Below are 17,555 nucleotides of genomic sequence, written 5' to 3' on the forward strand. Positions count from 1 at the left end.
CCGGACTAAAGTTCTGCCTGGCGTTGGAGGCCCCCAGACTTATCTCCTCTCCCTCCCTTCTCCCCCTCTGCTCTGGCCAGACTTTGGCCCCCTGAAACAGGCCGTGCCTGCCGGCAGTGCCCTCCTCCCTGCTGCCTTTTATCTGTCCAAAGCCTGTCTCATCCTCTAAACCCTGACTCAGATGCCCGCTCTTCCATCAGGCCTCCTGGATTTCCCCCGTCAGGAAAACCTCTCCCCTCCAGTCTCCCAGAGCCGGGTTTGTGTCACCGGCTGTGCACGAGTAGAGTTCTCTGCTCGCATGGCCAGACCCTGGAGTTCCGGAGAGTTGAGAAGAGCTCGGGGACCCCCCAGTCCAGCACAAGCACTTGGGGAACATTCACTGAGCTGGGTCGAGTTGAGAGAGCCTTGCTGCGGTGTCCAGAGCAGACTGAGCCCTGTCTGTCGCTCAGTTCCTTTACCTGCAAAGTGAGGGGATGGGCCTGGCTGACCTCTAGCTAAGGTCCCGTCCAGCTCCGGACTTTGGTCCATCCCTCACTTTGCAGAAGTATTTGGTATTGATTCAGAAGGGCTCTTCCTCAGGGGCTCGTTGGCCTAGCAGAGGAGTGCAGACCGACTCTCCTGGACTGTTGGTCAGGAGGCCTGGCTTCACATCCAAGCCCCTCCACCCTCTAAACCTCAGTTTCCCCACCACAAAACTGAAAGATCAAACTTGAACGTCCTGGGTTGTTGTGAAGATCGGATCCTTAACGCCAGCCCTGCTTCTCATTCTAAAACGAGACCCAGGCCTGTGGAGGCCAGCTCACAAGGACCGGCTTCCCCACGGGCCCCGGCCTCCCCGAGGGCCCCAGCCATCCTCATTCTGCCACTGACATCAACTTGCCACTTGGGACCTTGCTGTCCACTACCCCTGGCAGTAATTGATCGGAGGTTGGACAGAGGGGCAGTCCCTTGGGGGGGCCGATTTTGGGGGCCTCAGGTGTACTGTGGCCGGCCCCAGCCCAGGGCCTCTTTTCTTCCTGGATGAATGTGTGCTTTGTTGCTTGTCTGCAGAAGCTTCAAGGTCACCGCTTTGGCTTGGATTTGTTTGGCTTGTTTTGTTGGTGTTGCAAATTGAGGACCGGTCCTTATTGGGGAAGGATGGGATAGTGAGGTCGCCCCTTTTCTTTATATCCCAGAGGCAAAGGGGCCAAGCTTCTAGGTCATGCAGTGGATATATTCCAATCGCTGGCATGGGTCTCATGTCATGTGAAACTGACAGTAATCCTGCAAAGTGGGTCCTACAGAGGTTATCCCCATTTTTTGGTGAGAGGCTGGAGACTTGAACTCAGGACCTGGAACTCCAGGCCTGACTGCCCACCATGCCAGGCTCACCACCTCTCCATTCCCTTTGCTTTGTGATGACAGTGAAATGATAGCTCATGCCTCTGTCGGGCTTCATGGTCAACAGAGCATTCTTCTCCTAATTCTGTGAACTGGGGCTGTTGGACGGCCTCGGAGAAGGGACTGAGGGGCAGGGCACAGCAAGGGCCCAGGCCGGGCCTGACATGGGCCTGGAGCACCAGGCTCTCCCTGAGGGGAAGTTGGAGCAGGATCGGAGTGATGACCATTCTGCGGCTGGAAGGGCCTCTGCTTGCCCTCCCTTTCTCCCCCTAGAGAAGCATCATCGTGTGTCTGACAGAACAGCGACAGCGACAGTGACAGCATTTCCCTTTACATTCCCCCTGATCCTAGTCTTGGAGAATATCGTTCTGCTTATACTCACGTTACTCCGCTTGGTCACCATTTATTGGTGGTCGTCGGTAGCTGCCACCACGTTATTGTGTACCAAAGTCTCCCTGGATACTGCTTAGAGTTGGGTTTTTTAAAAAAGATGCTCTTGATGAATGGCCAGAGAAGGAACCGTTGGATGCGTAAAGCATTATTTCAGAACAGTTTAGGTTTCTCTCCACAGAGCCCTTAGATGCCAGGTTGTGGCATGGAGGTGACCCCGGCTGCTCTGAGGTGTTGGCAGCCGCTGGCATGTCTTGGCCATGGACCGTCAGCCAAGGACCATCCCAGTGACAGTTGTGATTCACCGGGTGGTGTTGTGGGAACCAGGAGGTGGCTTTTGAGAGGCCCACGGTGGGGTCAGGGTTCCTTTGAAATGTCAGGTGTGGAGTTGAAATTCCAGTTGGGGTGCTTGGATTTTGGGTGGATTTTCTGTGGATAATTGGCTTACTTAATATCTTTCACACAGCATCTTGCTTCACTCACCATAAGCTGTGGCGATGTACGCATGATGAGCAAGCCTTGGGTTTGGGGTTTTGGTTTCTGAACGCCTCCACTCACCCAGCTTATTGGGAACTCTGTTCCAATGGCCTCCTTTAGCGGAATGATCAGAATAAGGGAAATTGCAAGTTCCTTCTGTTCTCAGCAGATTTTTACTCCTGTGTGGGTTGATGGGACATAATGCTTCACTACCAGACAAGGGTTTGATTTTAATGCTAAGAAATAAAACGGGTAAAATGCAACTTCTTAAGAAAAGGGAATAGTGGGCAGCTAGGTGGCACAGTGGATAGAGCATGGGCCCTGGATTCAGGAGGTCCTGAGTTCAAATCCGACCTCGGACACTTGACACTTACTAGCTGTGTGACCCTACACAAGTCACTTAACCCCAATTGCCCTACAAAAAGAAAAAGAAAAGAAAAGGGAATGACTAGATAATCGCATTGTTTAGAGAATAAAACAGGGAAAGGTGCCCTCACGCAACCTTCTGGACTTGGGTTGTCTTAGACACCATCACGGCTTCCCTGGGGGTGGCTGGCCCGCCTTGGCCAGGCTTCCATCAGGCCCAGCTAGGCCCCTCAGCTTTCTTGCCATGACTAGCCTAGCTTTGTGGTGATTCCCTCAGGGGCCTGGCCAGAGTCCAGCCCAGGTATCTCCAGTTAGAGCCCCCTGAAGGTTTGGGGGAATGTGCGGTGCTTGACCCTAGACTGGGCAGGTCTTGCCCTGACGTTCTCCCACAGGTGCCTGACTCCTCCCAAAGGGGCCGTGGTTCTTCAGGCCTGGGTGGTGGCCACTTGTCTGAGCAGGGCGTTTGGTCCATGCCTTTTGCTCTCTTTAAAAGCACTCAGTCTTTCATTAAACCTACCTTTGAATTGCCCCAAGGCCCATTTCCACTCCCCAAATGTGGTTTTGAGAGAATGATTACACCTTGTCTTCTTCCAGAGATACCTCCATTCAGCAAGCATTATTGAGTGCCAGCTGTGTGCCAGGCCCTGCTGGGATGAATACAGAGACAGAATAGGAAAGGACCAGACCACTGCCCTGTAGGCACATCAGTTCTACTGGGAGAAGCAACATGAGCTTGAATTAGTTCATACAGATGTGCATGTAACTGCACACATGCATGTCCATGTATACACATATGTGCACACACACACACACAATCCGCAGCAGTTTGGTGTGGAGGCTGGGGGGCAGTGAATGCCCAGATAAGATGGAATCAGGAGAGGCCTGGGGGGGCAGGGAATGCCTTGAACAGCCCTGAAGGAAGCTGCAGGTTCTCCCAGGCAGAGGGGGGCACAGAAGGGGGCCACCCAGGCACAGGGGAGGTTGGGAGAATTAGGGGAGCAGACAAAGGCATCAAGATGGAGCTGGGATGTTGCGGGGAGCAGCATGGAGGACGAGCCATGGGCATGGAGGAGAATGATGTCCAGTAAACCTGGGAGGGTGGGCAGGGGGCAGGGCTGGCACTACCCTCCGGGTGAGATTGTATTTCATGGAGAGAGGGCACCTGGGAGCTTCGAGGCTCCATCGCACTTGGGCTGGAGAGGGGCCAGTGCCTAGAGAAGAGGGATCAGACTCAGCTGGGTGTGGAGGTGGGCAAGGTGGTCAGCGGGAGGGCAGAGGCTCATAGAGTCCGGCCTCAGGCTCCCTTTCCTGTGGATGCAGCTCAGCCAAGCTCCAGCCTTTCCCTCCCCTGGCCCAGGGAGGCCGCTGTCAGTACTGCTTGGACCCTTTACGTTTGCTTCTTCAGACTGAGGCCAAGTTTGACAAATGGGGTCAGGGAGGCGATGATGGTCCTTTGTGGGCAGCCAGACCAGCCCAGCCTGGCAAGACCTTGTAGGTGATCTCCGGCCTTCTTATGGAGGTAGAAGCTCCCCTGGCTTTGGTGCCAGAGTGATACCTCGCCCTCTTAGGGCTGGGACTTACCCGGGCCAGGGACTTGGAATACCATGAGGCTTTTGTACCATCTGTGTGCTGGCTGCTACTGGTGGGAGTGGAGGTTGGGGGACATGGTGTAGATCCTGCAGGGGCGCCCTGAGGGCCTGGCCATGGGGGTGTGACTGGCCCCCCTGGAGATGACCTGACTTAGTATATGTTTGAGATTTCTAGGCTTATGAAGGGGGAAGGAGCAAACTCAGGAACGAGGCTTTCGTGTTGAATGGAGCTGGGTGATGGGTGAAGCTGGCTGCAGGGAGATGCTGTGGGCATCCTCTGAATCTCCCTTCCCTGGACCAAGTCCCAGTGGCCTCACCCTAGTTACAGCTCTGCATCATGCTTGTGTGCATCTGTCTCTCAACACGGCCGGCGCTGCTGCCAGTGGAGACGCTGCCTCTGAGCAGCAAGGACACTGGAGACAGCCCCTGGGAGGAAGCGTTTCCCTTTGGCTGGTGGCCCGCTTGGGGTTCTTAGAGACGCGCTTTCAGATGCCCTTCCCCATTGGGCCCCTGTGTCAGCTCACTCAGGAGGCTGTAATCCTAACTGCCCTTTCAGGAGGCCTGAACATGGCCTCAGGAAACCCCCCCAGGTCCACCCCCCCCTTCACTAGGAGAGGGCAGCACTTCTAGAGTTTGTAGGGTATTCGCACAGGAAAAATTGAAAGGCTCTAGTCTCATGCTGAAAACTTGGTGAATAGATAGTGTGCTTTAGTGTCCTGCAGCTGCCGTGTGCAGTCACATGAATTAGCCAGACCCTGGCGGGTGCTGCTTGTCCATCAGCTGCCTTGGGCTCCTGCGCCTGCTCTGGCTCCGGCTCCGATTGAGAACAGAGCCGGAGATCCTGCTTCCCAGAGGAAGCTGGGATAGACGGGAACACAGCCCTGGCAGAGGGTGTCCAGGGACGCCAGACGTTTCCCAGCTTCATCCATTGGAAGTAGCTTCTGGGTGTTGGGCTAGTTCAGAGATCCCTGAACACCTCTTTGGGTGCCTTGTCCTTGCTGATTTTCTTCTAGCTCGGTCTGGAAGGGTTTCGCACCCGAGCCTCATTTGTTTGTCTTTCGTCGGTGGGAATTCTCCCCTCATCGGCCTCTTAGGATTTTTAAGGTGTGGCCGACCCTTCTCCCCACCCCACCTCCAATCTGCATATTTGCACTCACGCTGCCACTTTGGGCATTTGTTGTGAGGTACTGGCACCCTTGCCAAATAGTCCCCTCAGCCCTTGGCGGGCTTCTTGAGCCCCAGGTTGGGAGCCCTTGCGTGAAGGTTGCTCGTGTCCTTTACACGCCTGGTCTCCTTGGAGTCCCACAACCATCCTGTGAAGCAGCTGGGGAAACTGAGGCTCAGAGAGCTCAGGGCCACAAAGCTCGTAGGTGTCAGAAGAGGGATTGGGGCTGGCATGCTATGGAGAGGGGAAGGGCCAGGCAGCTGGCCAGCAGCATAGGGAGGACTCGCACCCGGGTCTTTGTGTCACCTCCATTGACTCTGCCTGGCCTGGGGTCTCCGTCTTCGGACCCGAGATCCATCCTACACTTGCTGATCTGACCGTCTCTTTCCTGGCTGATGAGGGCTTCCAGCTGTGAGCAGTAGTGTCCTCCTCTGACTTGCCACACTGCTGTGTTGCCTGAGGGGCCCCTGGCCATCCATCCTTCTCGTGTGCAGCAAAGTTATGAGGACAGCTTTGAGATTTATTGCTTCTCCTAATTCAGAACCCAGTTCCATCTTGCCAGCTGAGGATGTAAAGGCTGAGTCATAAATCTGGCCAGGAAAGCTTTTCTGGAGATCCGCCATGGACTCGGTAGTGGGACCGATAGCCACGGGATAAGCATTGGCCAGGGGAGCTTGTGGGCCTTGGACTCAGCCCAGAGCACATCGGAAGGGTCCGTGTGGGCCAGCCCTGAGGGTCAGGGTCCGCTTGTTCTACCACGCGGTTTTACAGCTTGTGTTCTAAAGCATGAAAGTTAAAATGCATCCCCACGTACATGTGTGTGCGCACACGTGTGTGTGTGCACACGTGTATTCCCTCACACATTCACGGTTTTAACTGTTGGCCAATGGGGACTTGCCCTGACCCCTGAGCCTCGGGAGTCTGAGACTGAGAGAAGGGAACTCCGTGGACAACCATGTGTCCGTCTCTTTGGGGCACTTTTAGGGCCAAGGGTATCTGATCTTGGGTGGACCGGGGACAAGAGTCTTGGCCCTTTCTGTCTCCAGACCAGACCCAACTGACCTTCAAATGGTGGGCCCTTATCAGGATGGGAGAAGCAAATTGCAGGCATTTCCCAGGCTTGCTCAGGGTTGGCTTGGCCAGTTAGTGCCTGGCTGGAAGGGAGAGGGCTCCCCTCTCCCAGAATCACCAGATCCACCTTTGGGGAGGGGGTGGCTTGAGGTAGGAGGGGACCAGAGAGCCTCCTGTCCATCTCCTCACTGGTGAGGAAACTGAGGTCCAGAGAAGTGGGCCACCATGGCTGGGCCTGGAACAGGCCTGGGGCTCTGAGCCCGAGTGTCCTTCATCCAGCCAGCTTGGTGGATCCCTGCCCCAGGGCCAGTGGCCACCCTGGAGACTGGCTTTAAAATCTTGACCTTAGATGATTGCAGGGGCCAAACTGTCTGGTCACTCCCCTCGAGCCCTCGGTCTACAGACACATCAGCCATGGCTCGGCCGTAGGGTCACTGTGACAGCACCTTCTGCTTCTGCCTCCCAGGAAAGAAGGGAAGCAGCTGGTGGAGGAGATGAAGCTCAGGCCAATAGACCTAGAGCTGGAGGCACCTCATAAGCTACCCTTCTGTACCCTCACCGTACAGATGGGGAAACTGAGGCCCAGGGTGGGATTTGAACTGGGAGTCTCTGACTCCAGAGTCAGTGCCCTTCACACTGTGCTACCCTGCCTTCCTGCATTGATGTTCTGATAAAACAGTTATGGGGAGAAGTTACACCTTTGGTCTGAAAGGGATTGGAGGGTTGCCAGACAGACATCCTGGAGTAGCCGGAATATTTCTTTCACTGGGGCTGATTGAGGGGGGGGTGCTTGGTGACCAGCCCAGGTCCTGGTGAGGAGCCCGCATGGTGGGCGGGCCGGTCATCCATCCGCAGTTAGGCATGGTAGCTCTAGGGAAACGTCTCGTTTTCATTCTCTGGGCTGGAGAATCACGTTTCTCTCCCTCTTCTCGAAGATCAGGAGCCCATTACCCACTACTTCTCCAATAGCAGATTCTCAGCACTAGAAGGGGCCGAAGTGGCCATTCAGTCCAGTCTGTCAGTGACAGGAGACGTCCAGCCTTTGCTTGGAGCCCTCTTGTGGGCCCTGCCCCCGCCCCGTGCTCTGCTCTCACACAGTCTTGTTTTCTCTCCCTTTTTGCAGATTATCTCGATAATGGCAATAATAAAATGGCGATTCAGCAAGCCGATAAACTGCTGAAAAAACACAAAGATCTTCATTGTGCTAAGGTGAGTCCATTGGGCGTCGGGCATTTTTAATTGAATTCGCACGCGCATCTCTTCAGGCTGCTCGCTCTCTGACTCCCAGCCACTCCAGAGTCATTTGCTCATTAATCTCCTAAACATCTTTTCACCTCTGCCTTTTCAGACTGTGGTGGCTTCAACAGGAAGTACTACAGGTGCTCTTCAAGTGTTTCTTTATAGAAGGTCTGGTCTTGCCCACCTCCACATATATATGGCATCCGTGCCCTTCTCTCCACCCAGGATTCAGTCCCTTAGTTCGTTTAAAACTCAGCTCAAAGGCCACCTTTGGCTTGAAGCCAGAAAACTCCCATTGGCTTTCTTTGGTTGTAGCCTTTCTACCCTGCTGGCTCACCGGCCGCTCACCGGCTCTGAGGGCCCGTGCAGTGCCCATGTTCGTGCAGGGAGCAAAGGGAGGCCGGCAGAGCAGATTCATCACAAAGTGAAAATCCGCTTCTGCTTTCTGGATCGGCAATCCAGCAATTTGGAGCGACGTCTCTGGGGTCTTCTTTCCTTCTCTGAGGCTCTTCCATTCGCTTCTAGCTGTTGGCTCTTTCCTTCCTCTGTAGGTATTAAAAGCGATCGGGTTACAGAGGACTGGGAAGCAGGATGATGCCTTCGCCCTGGCACGAGAAGTCGCTGCCCTCGAGCCCACTGATGACAATTCCTTGCAAGCTCTGACCATTCTCTATCGGGAAATGCACAGACGTGGGTCTTTTTACTTTGTTTTCAATAACGTTGTGTCTTTTAAAAATGGAGAGGAATCTTGGGACATTGTAGTTTGATGCACACTTGGGTTTTGTCTGCATGAAGTACCACTTGTAATTTAAATGTCCAGAGGGGAGGTGAGCATGGGTGGCCAGTGTGTGAGCAGGGGCTAAGGAGTGGGGCAGGAAGAGCAGAGGAATGGGCGGGGCGGGGGGTCAGATCTCCAGGCAGGACCAGGCAAGGCTGAGCAGGCTCCCAGTCAGTCTTCTCAGCAAGCTGAGCCCCAGTGAGGGCTCCCAGAACTCTGGGTCCATTAAGGGTTGCTGGGCTCCTTGTTTTTGTGTTTATTCATTCCTTCCCTCTGTCCACCACCCTTAGCCCTCTCTCCCCATTTCTGTTTGCTGTTCCAAGGAGTTTAAAGCAAAGCTTCAGCTCTCCTTGTGGGGAGCCAGAGGCCACTTGGGCCTGTGTGTACAAGAGTGACCATCAGCCCATTCGTTTGTTAAGGGCTGGTTGGGTGCAGGTCACACAAAGGGTCAGTGAGTCAGTGGGCTTGGGCTCTGACAGGCAGGACTGGACATGCCCAGGACAGAGCTCATTCCTTCCCCTCCCCTTAGCTTGTGTCCTCCTTCCAAAGGCACTGCCGTGCCCTGGTTGCCCACGTTAGCAGCCCTGGTGTCACACTCTGTGCCCCCTTCTGCCTCCCCCATGTGTCCAGCCCACCTCCCGTTAGGGCTCGTTTCCATCCCCTTCTCTCGCTCACGCAGAATCAGGCCCTAACTTCATTGAAAGCTCAGCGGAGATGCCACCTTTGCCTCTCCCAGCCCCCCAGCTGGGGACGCCCACTCTTTGGAAATTGTATCATCTGTATTTCAGAGTTAATTTCCTGTGGTGATGTCGTGTCCCCTTCCCCGACTGGAGAGCGTAGGCTCCCTGTGGGTAGGACGGTTTGGCTTGTCCTTGTGTCCCCCAGTGCCCAGCACAGTGTCTGGCCTGTTGTAAACACTGTTGACCGCGTGGGATTGAAGGTCCTTTGGCCAAGTGGGGAAGAACTGCCGTCGGTGACATCTCGCCTTCTTGCCTGTCTCTGTCACAGCGGAACTGGTCACCAAGCTCTATGAGGCGGCTGTGAAGAAGGTCCCCAACAGCGAGGAGTATCACTCTCACCTCTTCATGGCCTACGCTCGAGTCGGGGAGTACAAGAAGATGCAGCAGGTGGGCAGCTGGGAGCTGCTGGGCCGTGTTCTCTGTTTTTGTTTTGTCTGGCACTGCTGCTTCAGCAGAGACTGAGGAAGGCAGTCACTGGCAAAGGACAGAAGCCCTGGAGTGCCTCTGGGCAAGCCGGCTGCATGGCAGGGGGCGTGGGGGGGTTGTACTGATATTAGCGGGAGTTGGCATTTATCGACGGATGCTTTGTTTACATTGGATCCTCACAACCCTGTGACGTACAAGCTGCTCTTCCTACTTCACAGATAGGAAACCAAGGCCCAGAGAGCATAAACGACCCCTCCTCAGTAACACTGCTGGTATCTGAGGCAGGATTTGAACCCAGGTCTTCCTAACTCCCAAGTCTAGCTTCCTCCTCCCCCTTCCAGGCAACCTCATGCCCTCATTCCCATCCTGCAGGATCTGGAGGGCCCCAGGGAGACCTGGTGCCAGGCTGGATGCGGGCTCCCCCCCTCACCGTGCCCCCCACCCCCACCCCGACCCTGTGGGGCTTCTAGAGGGTCCCTGCCAAAGCTGGCACCAGATGGACTACTCACTTTTCCCCATCCCTCAGCCTAAACCCCATCCTTCCTGTTGTGGTTCCTTCTCTTTGGTGGCCGCCTTTCCCCTGGGACCAATGTCCCAAGGCGCCCGAAGGACTCCTGGGCCTTGCCAGACCCTGCGGCCAAACTTGTCTACATGTGTTTGATTCCCCCCCTAAATGTGAGCTCCTTGAGAGCAGGGCCTAGCTCCCCTCCCCCGTTTGGGCTCCCAGCTCTTGGCACAGGGTAAGGAATGGCTTCATAAATGCTTGTTTATATCCATCTATGCATGCATCCATGCATCCATCCGTCTGTCCATCCTCCATCCATCCATCCATCCATCCATCCGTCCATCCGTCTGTCCATCCTCCATCCATCCATCCATCCATCCGTCTGTCCATCCAGTCTGGTGGGCCCTTGCTGCCTCTCACTTACTTTGTTTGCAAAGTATCTCTAGTTCAGAAAGAGATGCCTCTGTTTGTTGTTGTTTTTTTAATTTATTAGCGAATCAGCCATTTATTAAACAGCTGCTGGTGCAAAACCTGGCTGTGAGAAATGACCAGATCCTGGGGGGCACAGCCCCGCCCTCTGGGAGCTCACAATCTGATGTGGAGGAGGCAGCTCGCGCCTCGTGCCCAGGAACACTGGGAAGCATTTCTCCTTCATGTATCTGTTGGTACTCTGGCGAGCTGGCTGGGCTGGTGGATCGCCGCTTGTCTCTGCATTTTCAAATTAGGTCAGCGGTGCCTACAAAAGAAAATGTCTCTGAACTTGTTTTCCCTGATTTTTCTGTGTTTTTTAAAAGTGAAGGGCTCAGGTGGATGAGAGGCCTGCTGTATTAGGGCGGTCTAAATCCCAACACCCGGAAAGCATTACCTTTGTGCCAAAGAGTTCCACCCAGAAAAGCTTTCAGGTCCACTGTGTTTTTAGTTGCTTCCATGCCTTGCCTCGCCTCGCCTCTTTGTCATTTAAATGGATTTGCTTTGCTAAGTGCCATCTTCTTTGCCACTTGAGTGTTTATATGGGCTGTACCTCGAATGATGCTCTCTTTCTGTACGGGGCATCTCCGGCGCTTGCACACGTCTCCCTTCTACATTAATCTGACGTCGGGAGTCTGCAGGGACCGGTTCAGAAATGCCAGGCTGGCTGCCTGGCTTTGGGCTTTCCTGGGGTATCTCTGTCTTCTCGTGCTCATTTGTTCTGATGCTCTCGTCGGGCCTTGAGAGCATATTAAACTGAAATCCCCTTGGCAGACCAGGGCTCACAGTGGAAACTGAGGCTGGTCAGTGTTCCAACCATAGGTCAGCTCAGAGAGCGTGGCCTGGTTTTTGCCCCTTCTGGCTTTAGACTGCTTGCTGGGCTCCTGGTAGTGTCCATCAAGGGCGCTAACCTGCCCCCAACCCTGCTAGAGAGAGGAGGATCTTTGTCGGGGGTCGGGGGGGGGGGTGGGGAATCTTGTCTCTGACCAGTGCAGGAGCGGCCCTGGGAGATCAGTGACATCATGGGATCTCGTGTCTCCTTGCCCTTCCCTCGGGTGCTCTGGGCCCTTCTCTCCATTTTGAAATGGGAATGTGCACGTGTGGTTTCTTTGGAGTTTTCTTCCCTTGCTCCACAGCCGTATGGCATTTCAGATAAAGTGGGTTTGTTTAGTAAGATCCCGAAGCCAGGACCTGGTGGTTGCCCAGCGAGATGGGCAGGATGGTTGTTTTGTCACAATGGTGCGGGCATCATTGGGGCTCCCGCTGGGGCAGAGAAGTCTCCCCAGTTAAAGGCTGTCTTTTTCTCTTTCAGGCTGGAATGGCACTTTATAAGATTGTACCCAAAAACCCTTACTATTTTTGGTCTGTCATGAGTTTAATCATGCAGGTGAGTACAGGGCTCCCAGTGGGGTGGGGGGAGGGCTGGCTTTTTTGCCCACAGTAACTCGCTGAGCTCACGTTCTGGTAGATTATGGGGCTAGGGCCACTTCCAGATAACGCACTCCACAGTCAGAGCTGTGGTTGCCTTTCCTCCTTGGCAGATACAGTGTATTTGTGTGTCGTGCGGGTTCTTTCTGCTTGTTATCTTAATGCCCAGTGATATTGTTGCCCCAGGCTGTGGCAGCAGATGCCATGGGTGGTCCTGGGGAAGAGGCGGTTAGGGAAAGCCAACGAGGCGTTTGGCTCTTCAGAGACTAATCAGTGAGCCGGCCAAGAACCAAAGATCCCCACCCAGGTTCATCCCCTTCATCATAAATAGACTAGGTCCCTGGCTGCCAGCAGAGAGCTCAGGCGGGTACAGGGAAGGGAGGTGGTGGTCCTGTATGACTGTGAACCATACCATGGCCCAGCGGCCAAAAGGGAAAGCTCAGAGTGCCCCACACACTGGGGGGACAGCCACTGTGGCTCCATTCTACAGCTGAGGGAGTGGGGTGATGAAGGTCCCGTGGCTCTTGCCACGCGGCTCGTGCCATGCAGCACGGATCCGTCTTTCCCAATTGAGCCCGCAGCTTCTCCCGCTGCGCCTGGCTGCTCCCACACACACTTCAAGGGGAAAGCGGTTCGTGACCTCCCGCAGAATGCCATGCAGCTGTGCCTCCGCTCACAAATCAATGTTTCAGGGGATTGTGTGTTCTAAGGGAGCTCCCTATTTGAAGGCGTCCCGCTTAGTCGTTCTTTACTCAGGTTTGCTCTGTGGGTCTTGCCGAGGACAGGTAACCGACTGTCAGCAGCGACTGGCTCCCTACCATTGGGTCAGAGGCCGCGCAGCCTGATCCGTGTCTTTCCTTTCCCTTAGTCTATATCGGCACAGGACGAGAACCTCTCCAAAACCATGTTTTTGCCCCTTGCTGAGAGAATGGTGGAAAAAATGGTCAAGGAGGACAAGATAGAAGCTGAGGCTGAAGTAGGTATTCTGAGGCCTGGTCGCCGTGGGTAGCCATGGCAGGGGCCGTGGCAGGGGCCGTGGGGTCCCAAGGTAACGGAGCCTCAGTCTCCTTATCTGTCAGAATGGAGATAGGCACACTGCTTGAACCAGTGACCTTATGGGAGGGTTAGGATCAAGTACAAGAGAATACAGGAAATTGCTGGTTATGTGGCACTGTGATTTTTGTCACCGCTGTGCCGGAGTGGCCTTTGTTGTCCGAGTGGCCTCCAAAGTCTTTCCACAAAGAGACGTGGTTTGAGGTCTCGTAGGCTGACCACATCCACTTTTTTTTTTTTTTTTTTTGCAGGGCAATGAGGGTTAAGTGACTTGCCCAGGGTCACATAGCTAGTTAAGTGTCAAGTGTCTGAGGCTGGATTTGAACTCAGATCCTCCTGAATCCAAGGCCAGTGCTTTATCCACTGCGCCATCTAGCTGACCCTTGCATCCACTTTTTTTTTTTTTTTTTGCGGGGCAGTGGGGGTTAAGTGACGTGCCCAGGGTCACACAGCCAGTAAGTGTCAAATGTCTGAGGCCAGATTTGAACTCAGGAACTCCTGAATCCAGGGCCGGTGCTTTATCCACTGCACCACCTAGCCACCCCCTGCATCCACTTTTGATGTTGTAACTCTGGCACTTAGCCATCCCCTCCCGCCCAGACCCATAGTAGGTGCTTTATAAATGCCTGTTGGTTGCTTCATGGGACCCCAGCCACGCTGCAGGATTCAAAGGTTTGCAAAGTGATTTACGTGTGTGATCGGTCCCTGTGAGCGAGGTGGGGGCACCTTGTTGCCCTCATCCACAGGCCTCTGGGTCTCTCCCGGCCATTTCCTCCAGCGTCTGTCTGTGCCCGGCTGCTTCTCCTTTCTTCCTGGAAGCGCCTGACCGGCTCTCCTTCTGTTTGGGGCTTTACTCCTCAGGTCGAGCTTTACTACATGATTCTGGAGCGCTTGGGAAAGTACCAGGAAGCCTTGGATGTCATCAGAGGCAAGCTAGGAGGTAACTGCCTGGGGGGCAGGGCAGCCAGGTTGCCCGGTGGGGGCCTCCCGGCTCTGATGAGGTATTCTCACTCCAAGGGTCTGTATATGAGGTCATAAGCCAAATCAATTGTGCCACACACTCTCCGAAGTCACCAGTCTTTCCAGCACCATTCGGTATGGTGGGGGGACCCCAGGCCATGGTTCAGTCCCCTCCACTTACAGGAGGGTACAGCCTGGGCTAGGCGAGTGACTGAGTGGCACAGAGGTGGGGTCTGAAGCAGGCCCGCCGGCACGCTGCCCTGGGCCTACCTCGGCTGCCTCTTCTAAGCACCTGCAGGATCTTTCCTTCCCCTGCTGGCAGCGTCTTGTTCCAGGGATGGTGGGATGCCACTTGTGGGCTGACCTTGGGTGGGCTTCCCCCTTTGGTGATGTCCCGTGCTCAGGGCAAGAATGAGGTGTGGTTGGGCCCATGTGACTCCTAGGCTCCACGCCCCAGTCCCACGTCAGCCAACGAAGGTGCAGCCTCTGCCCTCGTGGCCTGTAATGGCTTTAGTTGGCCTTTGAGCTCTGTGATCCCCTAAATCTGACTTGTTCAGACTTGGGTGCGAAGCGGAGGAGGCAGTGTGATGTAGTAGGTAGAGCAGGGAGCAGTCAGGGGGCTGAGCTGTCAGTGTCAGGTCTCACCCTGGGCCTCCTTGCCTGGAAAATGAGGGGGCTGGGCCCAATGGGGTAGACTGGGGGCCTGAGGGGAGTTGTGGCCAGGGTGGTACAAGGTCACGTGCCGTCCCACAAAATGCCTCCTCGTGCCGTGCCCCATGTGTGGATACAGGTGACAAATGCTGGACGTGTGGGGGCTTTTTGTCATCGCTCGTTTTCCCAGTTAGTGGAGGAGGCCCGCCAAGTATGGTGGACATCACCAGGAGTCCTTTTATGCGGGGCCGGGGCAGGATTTCCAAGGGCTTTCTAGCTGTGAATCCCATGACTGCGCCCCAGCACTAAAACGCTTTCTCACCCCTACTTGCCAAGCTGTGCTAAGGGTAAACTGCCGAGCCTCATTGGATCAGAGCTAAGGATCTTCTCTCCCTGTGTTCAGCCCTGGGAATCGGTATTTGAAGGAGCAGGATTCCGTTTTCTCCTTGTTGTCCCCCTCCTTGTCACCCATCCTCCCCCACCCTGCACCTTCTGTTGTAGCCAAAGCTAAATGGTTCTGCCCAACCTCCAGCCTGCGCCTTCTCAGCAAACACAGGTGATAGAGGAGGAAAGGGAGCTCATGGACCAGCAGTAGGTCATTAGGGGTGATCTCCAGGGGTCCTGCTCCCCAGTATCATCCACAAGGGCCCCCCCATCATTCACCCGGAGGCAGGCTTGTTGGACTTAGGACAGGAAACCCGATTAAACAAATCGCTGTTGTGGTTGTAGAGAAGCTGACCAGCGAGCTCCAGAGCAGAGAAAACAAGTGTATGGCCATGTACAAGAAGCTGAGCCGGTGGCCGGAATGCAACGCCCTGTCGAGGCGGCTTTTGCTGAAGAAGTGAGTGTGTGCTGGACGCAGTTGGGAGGCGGGGAAGAGGGCCTGCACGCCAATGTCCCTGGGGGCAGGATGAGCGATGGCCGACCTTGACTGTGGGAACCCCATGGGCCTGGCCCTTCTCCCCTACTCAAGCTGCTGTGAAGAAGAGCTGAGGGTCATGGTGTCTAGCTGGCCAGTGCTTACTTTAATGGGCCCTATCGTTTTGCTCTTTGATTTTAGCTCGGATGATTGGCAGTTCTATCTGACTTATTTTGACTCTGTCTTTCAACTCATCGATGAAGCCTGGACCCCTCCTGCAGAGGGAGAACAGTAAGTGGCTTTGTTTCCTACCTTCCCCATGGGTGGGTGGGAGGGGAAGGCGGCCCCTTGGGCTTCTTGTGGTTCCGGCAGCCCCAAGTGGCTGGGAACATGTCACTCATCTTTCCCAGCCTCCCCTGAGCAGAATGACAGGCATGTTTCAGAGACAGTGGAAACAGGGAGCCCCCCTGCCTGGTAGGGAGGTGGGGGACGCCTGGGGTGGAGCGGTGTCCACACTGTCAGATGTTGTCGCTCACCCCTTGGAGGGGCCTCTTACCAGAAAGGATTGTGATGTAAAGACAATAAAGCTTGTTAAAAAACAAGCCGTGTTCTTTGTTCTTTGTCGTCTGATGCTTTCTGCTCCCTCCCCCACGGGCAGGGGCCTCCTCCTTGGGCCTCGGGTTGGGAGGTGATGAGAGGCCCAAGAGTCTGTGTCTGCGTTCCTCCCCAGCTCTCTGGAAGGAGAAGTACATTATTCTGCAGAAGAGGCCGCTAAGTTCATTGAGGAGAGGATCCTAGAGGAGTCCAAGGGCGCCCGGCACCTGCGGGGCCCATACCTGGCCAAGCTGGAGCTCATCCGACGCCTGCGGCACCAGGGCTGCAACAATGAACACAAGCTGGGTGAGGAGCCGCCGCCCGGCTGGGGAGGAGGCGGTGGGGCCTCTGGTGCTCCCGGGGTGGCCTCCTGCTGTGTTTCAACAGCCTAGACGGGCCCACCCCTGCCCATCTGCCCAGGCAGATGCTGGGCACATACACCCACTCATGACCAGGGGACTGACTGCAGAGAGTGGCCCTTGTTCCAGAGGCTGACAGAATGACTTTGAGAGTCATGGTTCTGCCCTGCCGCTCATGAGTGCCGAGTGTGCGAATGTGTGCGCACACACATGCATGCATACACATGCACACATACACGTACACATACACGCACACACATGCACACACACACTCTCCTCTCTCTGTCTGTCTGTCTCTCTTGCTCTCTTTCCCCCCTTCTCTCTTTCTCTTGCTCCCCTGCCTGAGTGCCCATCATCTCACACGTTTTTTCCTACCAAAATGGAAGCCTTTAGAGGCCTATAGACACGATTGCAGAGAAAAGGTTGCCTTAACGTCTGGATCAGTCAGTCTGTCACTGATCGAATCTCTCACCATTTGAATATTAGGTCTACGGGGGTTTTTTTAGGGGTGGGGGCTGGTTAGGCCCATGCTCCTACCAGTGACCAGTGGGGGGCCTTGGGGTGAGGAGCCTCTCTTCAGCCTGTGCGGATGGTGCAGAGGGTTAGGGTTATCTGGTACGTTGGAGGTGACATGATGCTCCTGGGCTCCCTGGTCAGTCTGCATCAGAGGAGGGATGTGAAGGCAACTCTTCTGATTCTGGGTCCCTGGGCGTGTGACCCAGAGAAGTACCCACTGGGCATAGAGCACCGGGCATTCGCATCCCTTCTCTCCAGTCAGGCCTCGGGTCTTGGTTTGTTTTCGGTGTCTCACCCTCCCTGCCATCCTGCACTTGCCACCGTGGAGCCAGGGAGTGGTCCGGGTGTGCCGGTTCCCCGGCACCAGGCCCACAGCTCTAGCCTCCATTCTTTTTTTTTTTTTTTTTTTGGTGAGGCAATTGGGGTTAAGTGACTTGCCCAGGGTCACACAGCTAGTAAGTGTTAAGTGTCTGAGTCTGGATTTGAACTCAGGTCCTCCTGAATCCAGGGCCGGTGCTCCATCCACTGCACCACCTAGCTG

At 55.1% G+C, this 17,555-nt stretch overlaps 1 protein-coding gene across 1 annotated transcript in view; it reads left to right on the forward strand.

Annotated features, from left to right (window-relative positions):
* Positions 1-17,555, forward strand: part of NAA25 (N-alpha-acetyltransferase 25, NatB auxiliary subunit) — a 44,450-nt gene that overhangs the window by 1,126 nt on the left and 25,769 nt on the right. Inside the window, exons 2-10 of the mRNA XM_043975024.1 lie at positions 7,562-7,647; positions 8,229-8,367; positions 9,464-9,582; positions 11,907-11,981; positions 12,891-12,998; positions 13,937-14,015; positions 15,416-15,527; positions 15,747-15,836; positions 16,276-16,445. Coding sequence (XP_043830959.1) covers positions 7,562-7,647; positions 8,229-8,367; positions 9,464-9,582; positions 11,907-11,981; positions 12,891-12,998; positions 13,937-14,015; positions 15,416-15,527; positions 15,747-15,836; positions 16,276-16,445 — 978 coding nt within the window. The remainder of the gene's footprint in view (positions 1-7,561; positions 7,648-8,228; positions 8,368-9,463; positions 9,583-11,906; positions 11,982-12,890; positions 12,999-13,936; positions 14,016-15,415; positions 15,528-15,746; positions 15,837-16,275; positions 16,446-17,555) is intronic.

This window comes from Dromiciops gliroides, chromosome 1, assembly GCF_019393635.1.
Source record: "Dromiciops gliroides isolate mDroGli1 chromosome 1, mDroGli1.pri, whole genome shotgun sequence".
NCBI classification, from domain to species: Eukaryota; Metazoa; Chordata; class Mammalia; order Microbiotheria; family Microbiotheriidae; genus Dromiciops; species Dromiciops gliroides.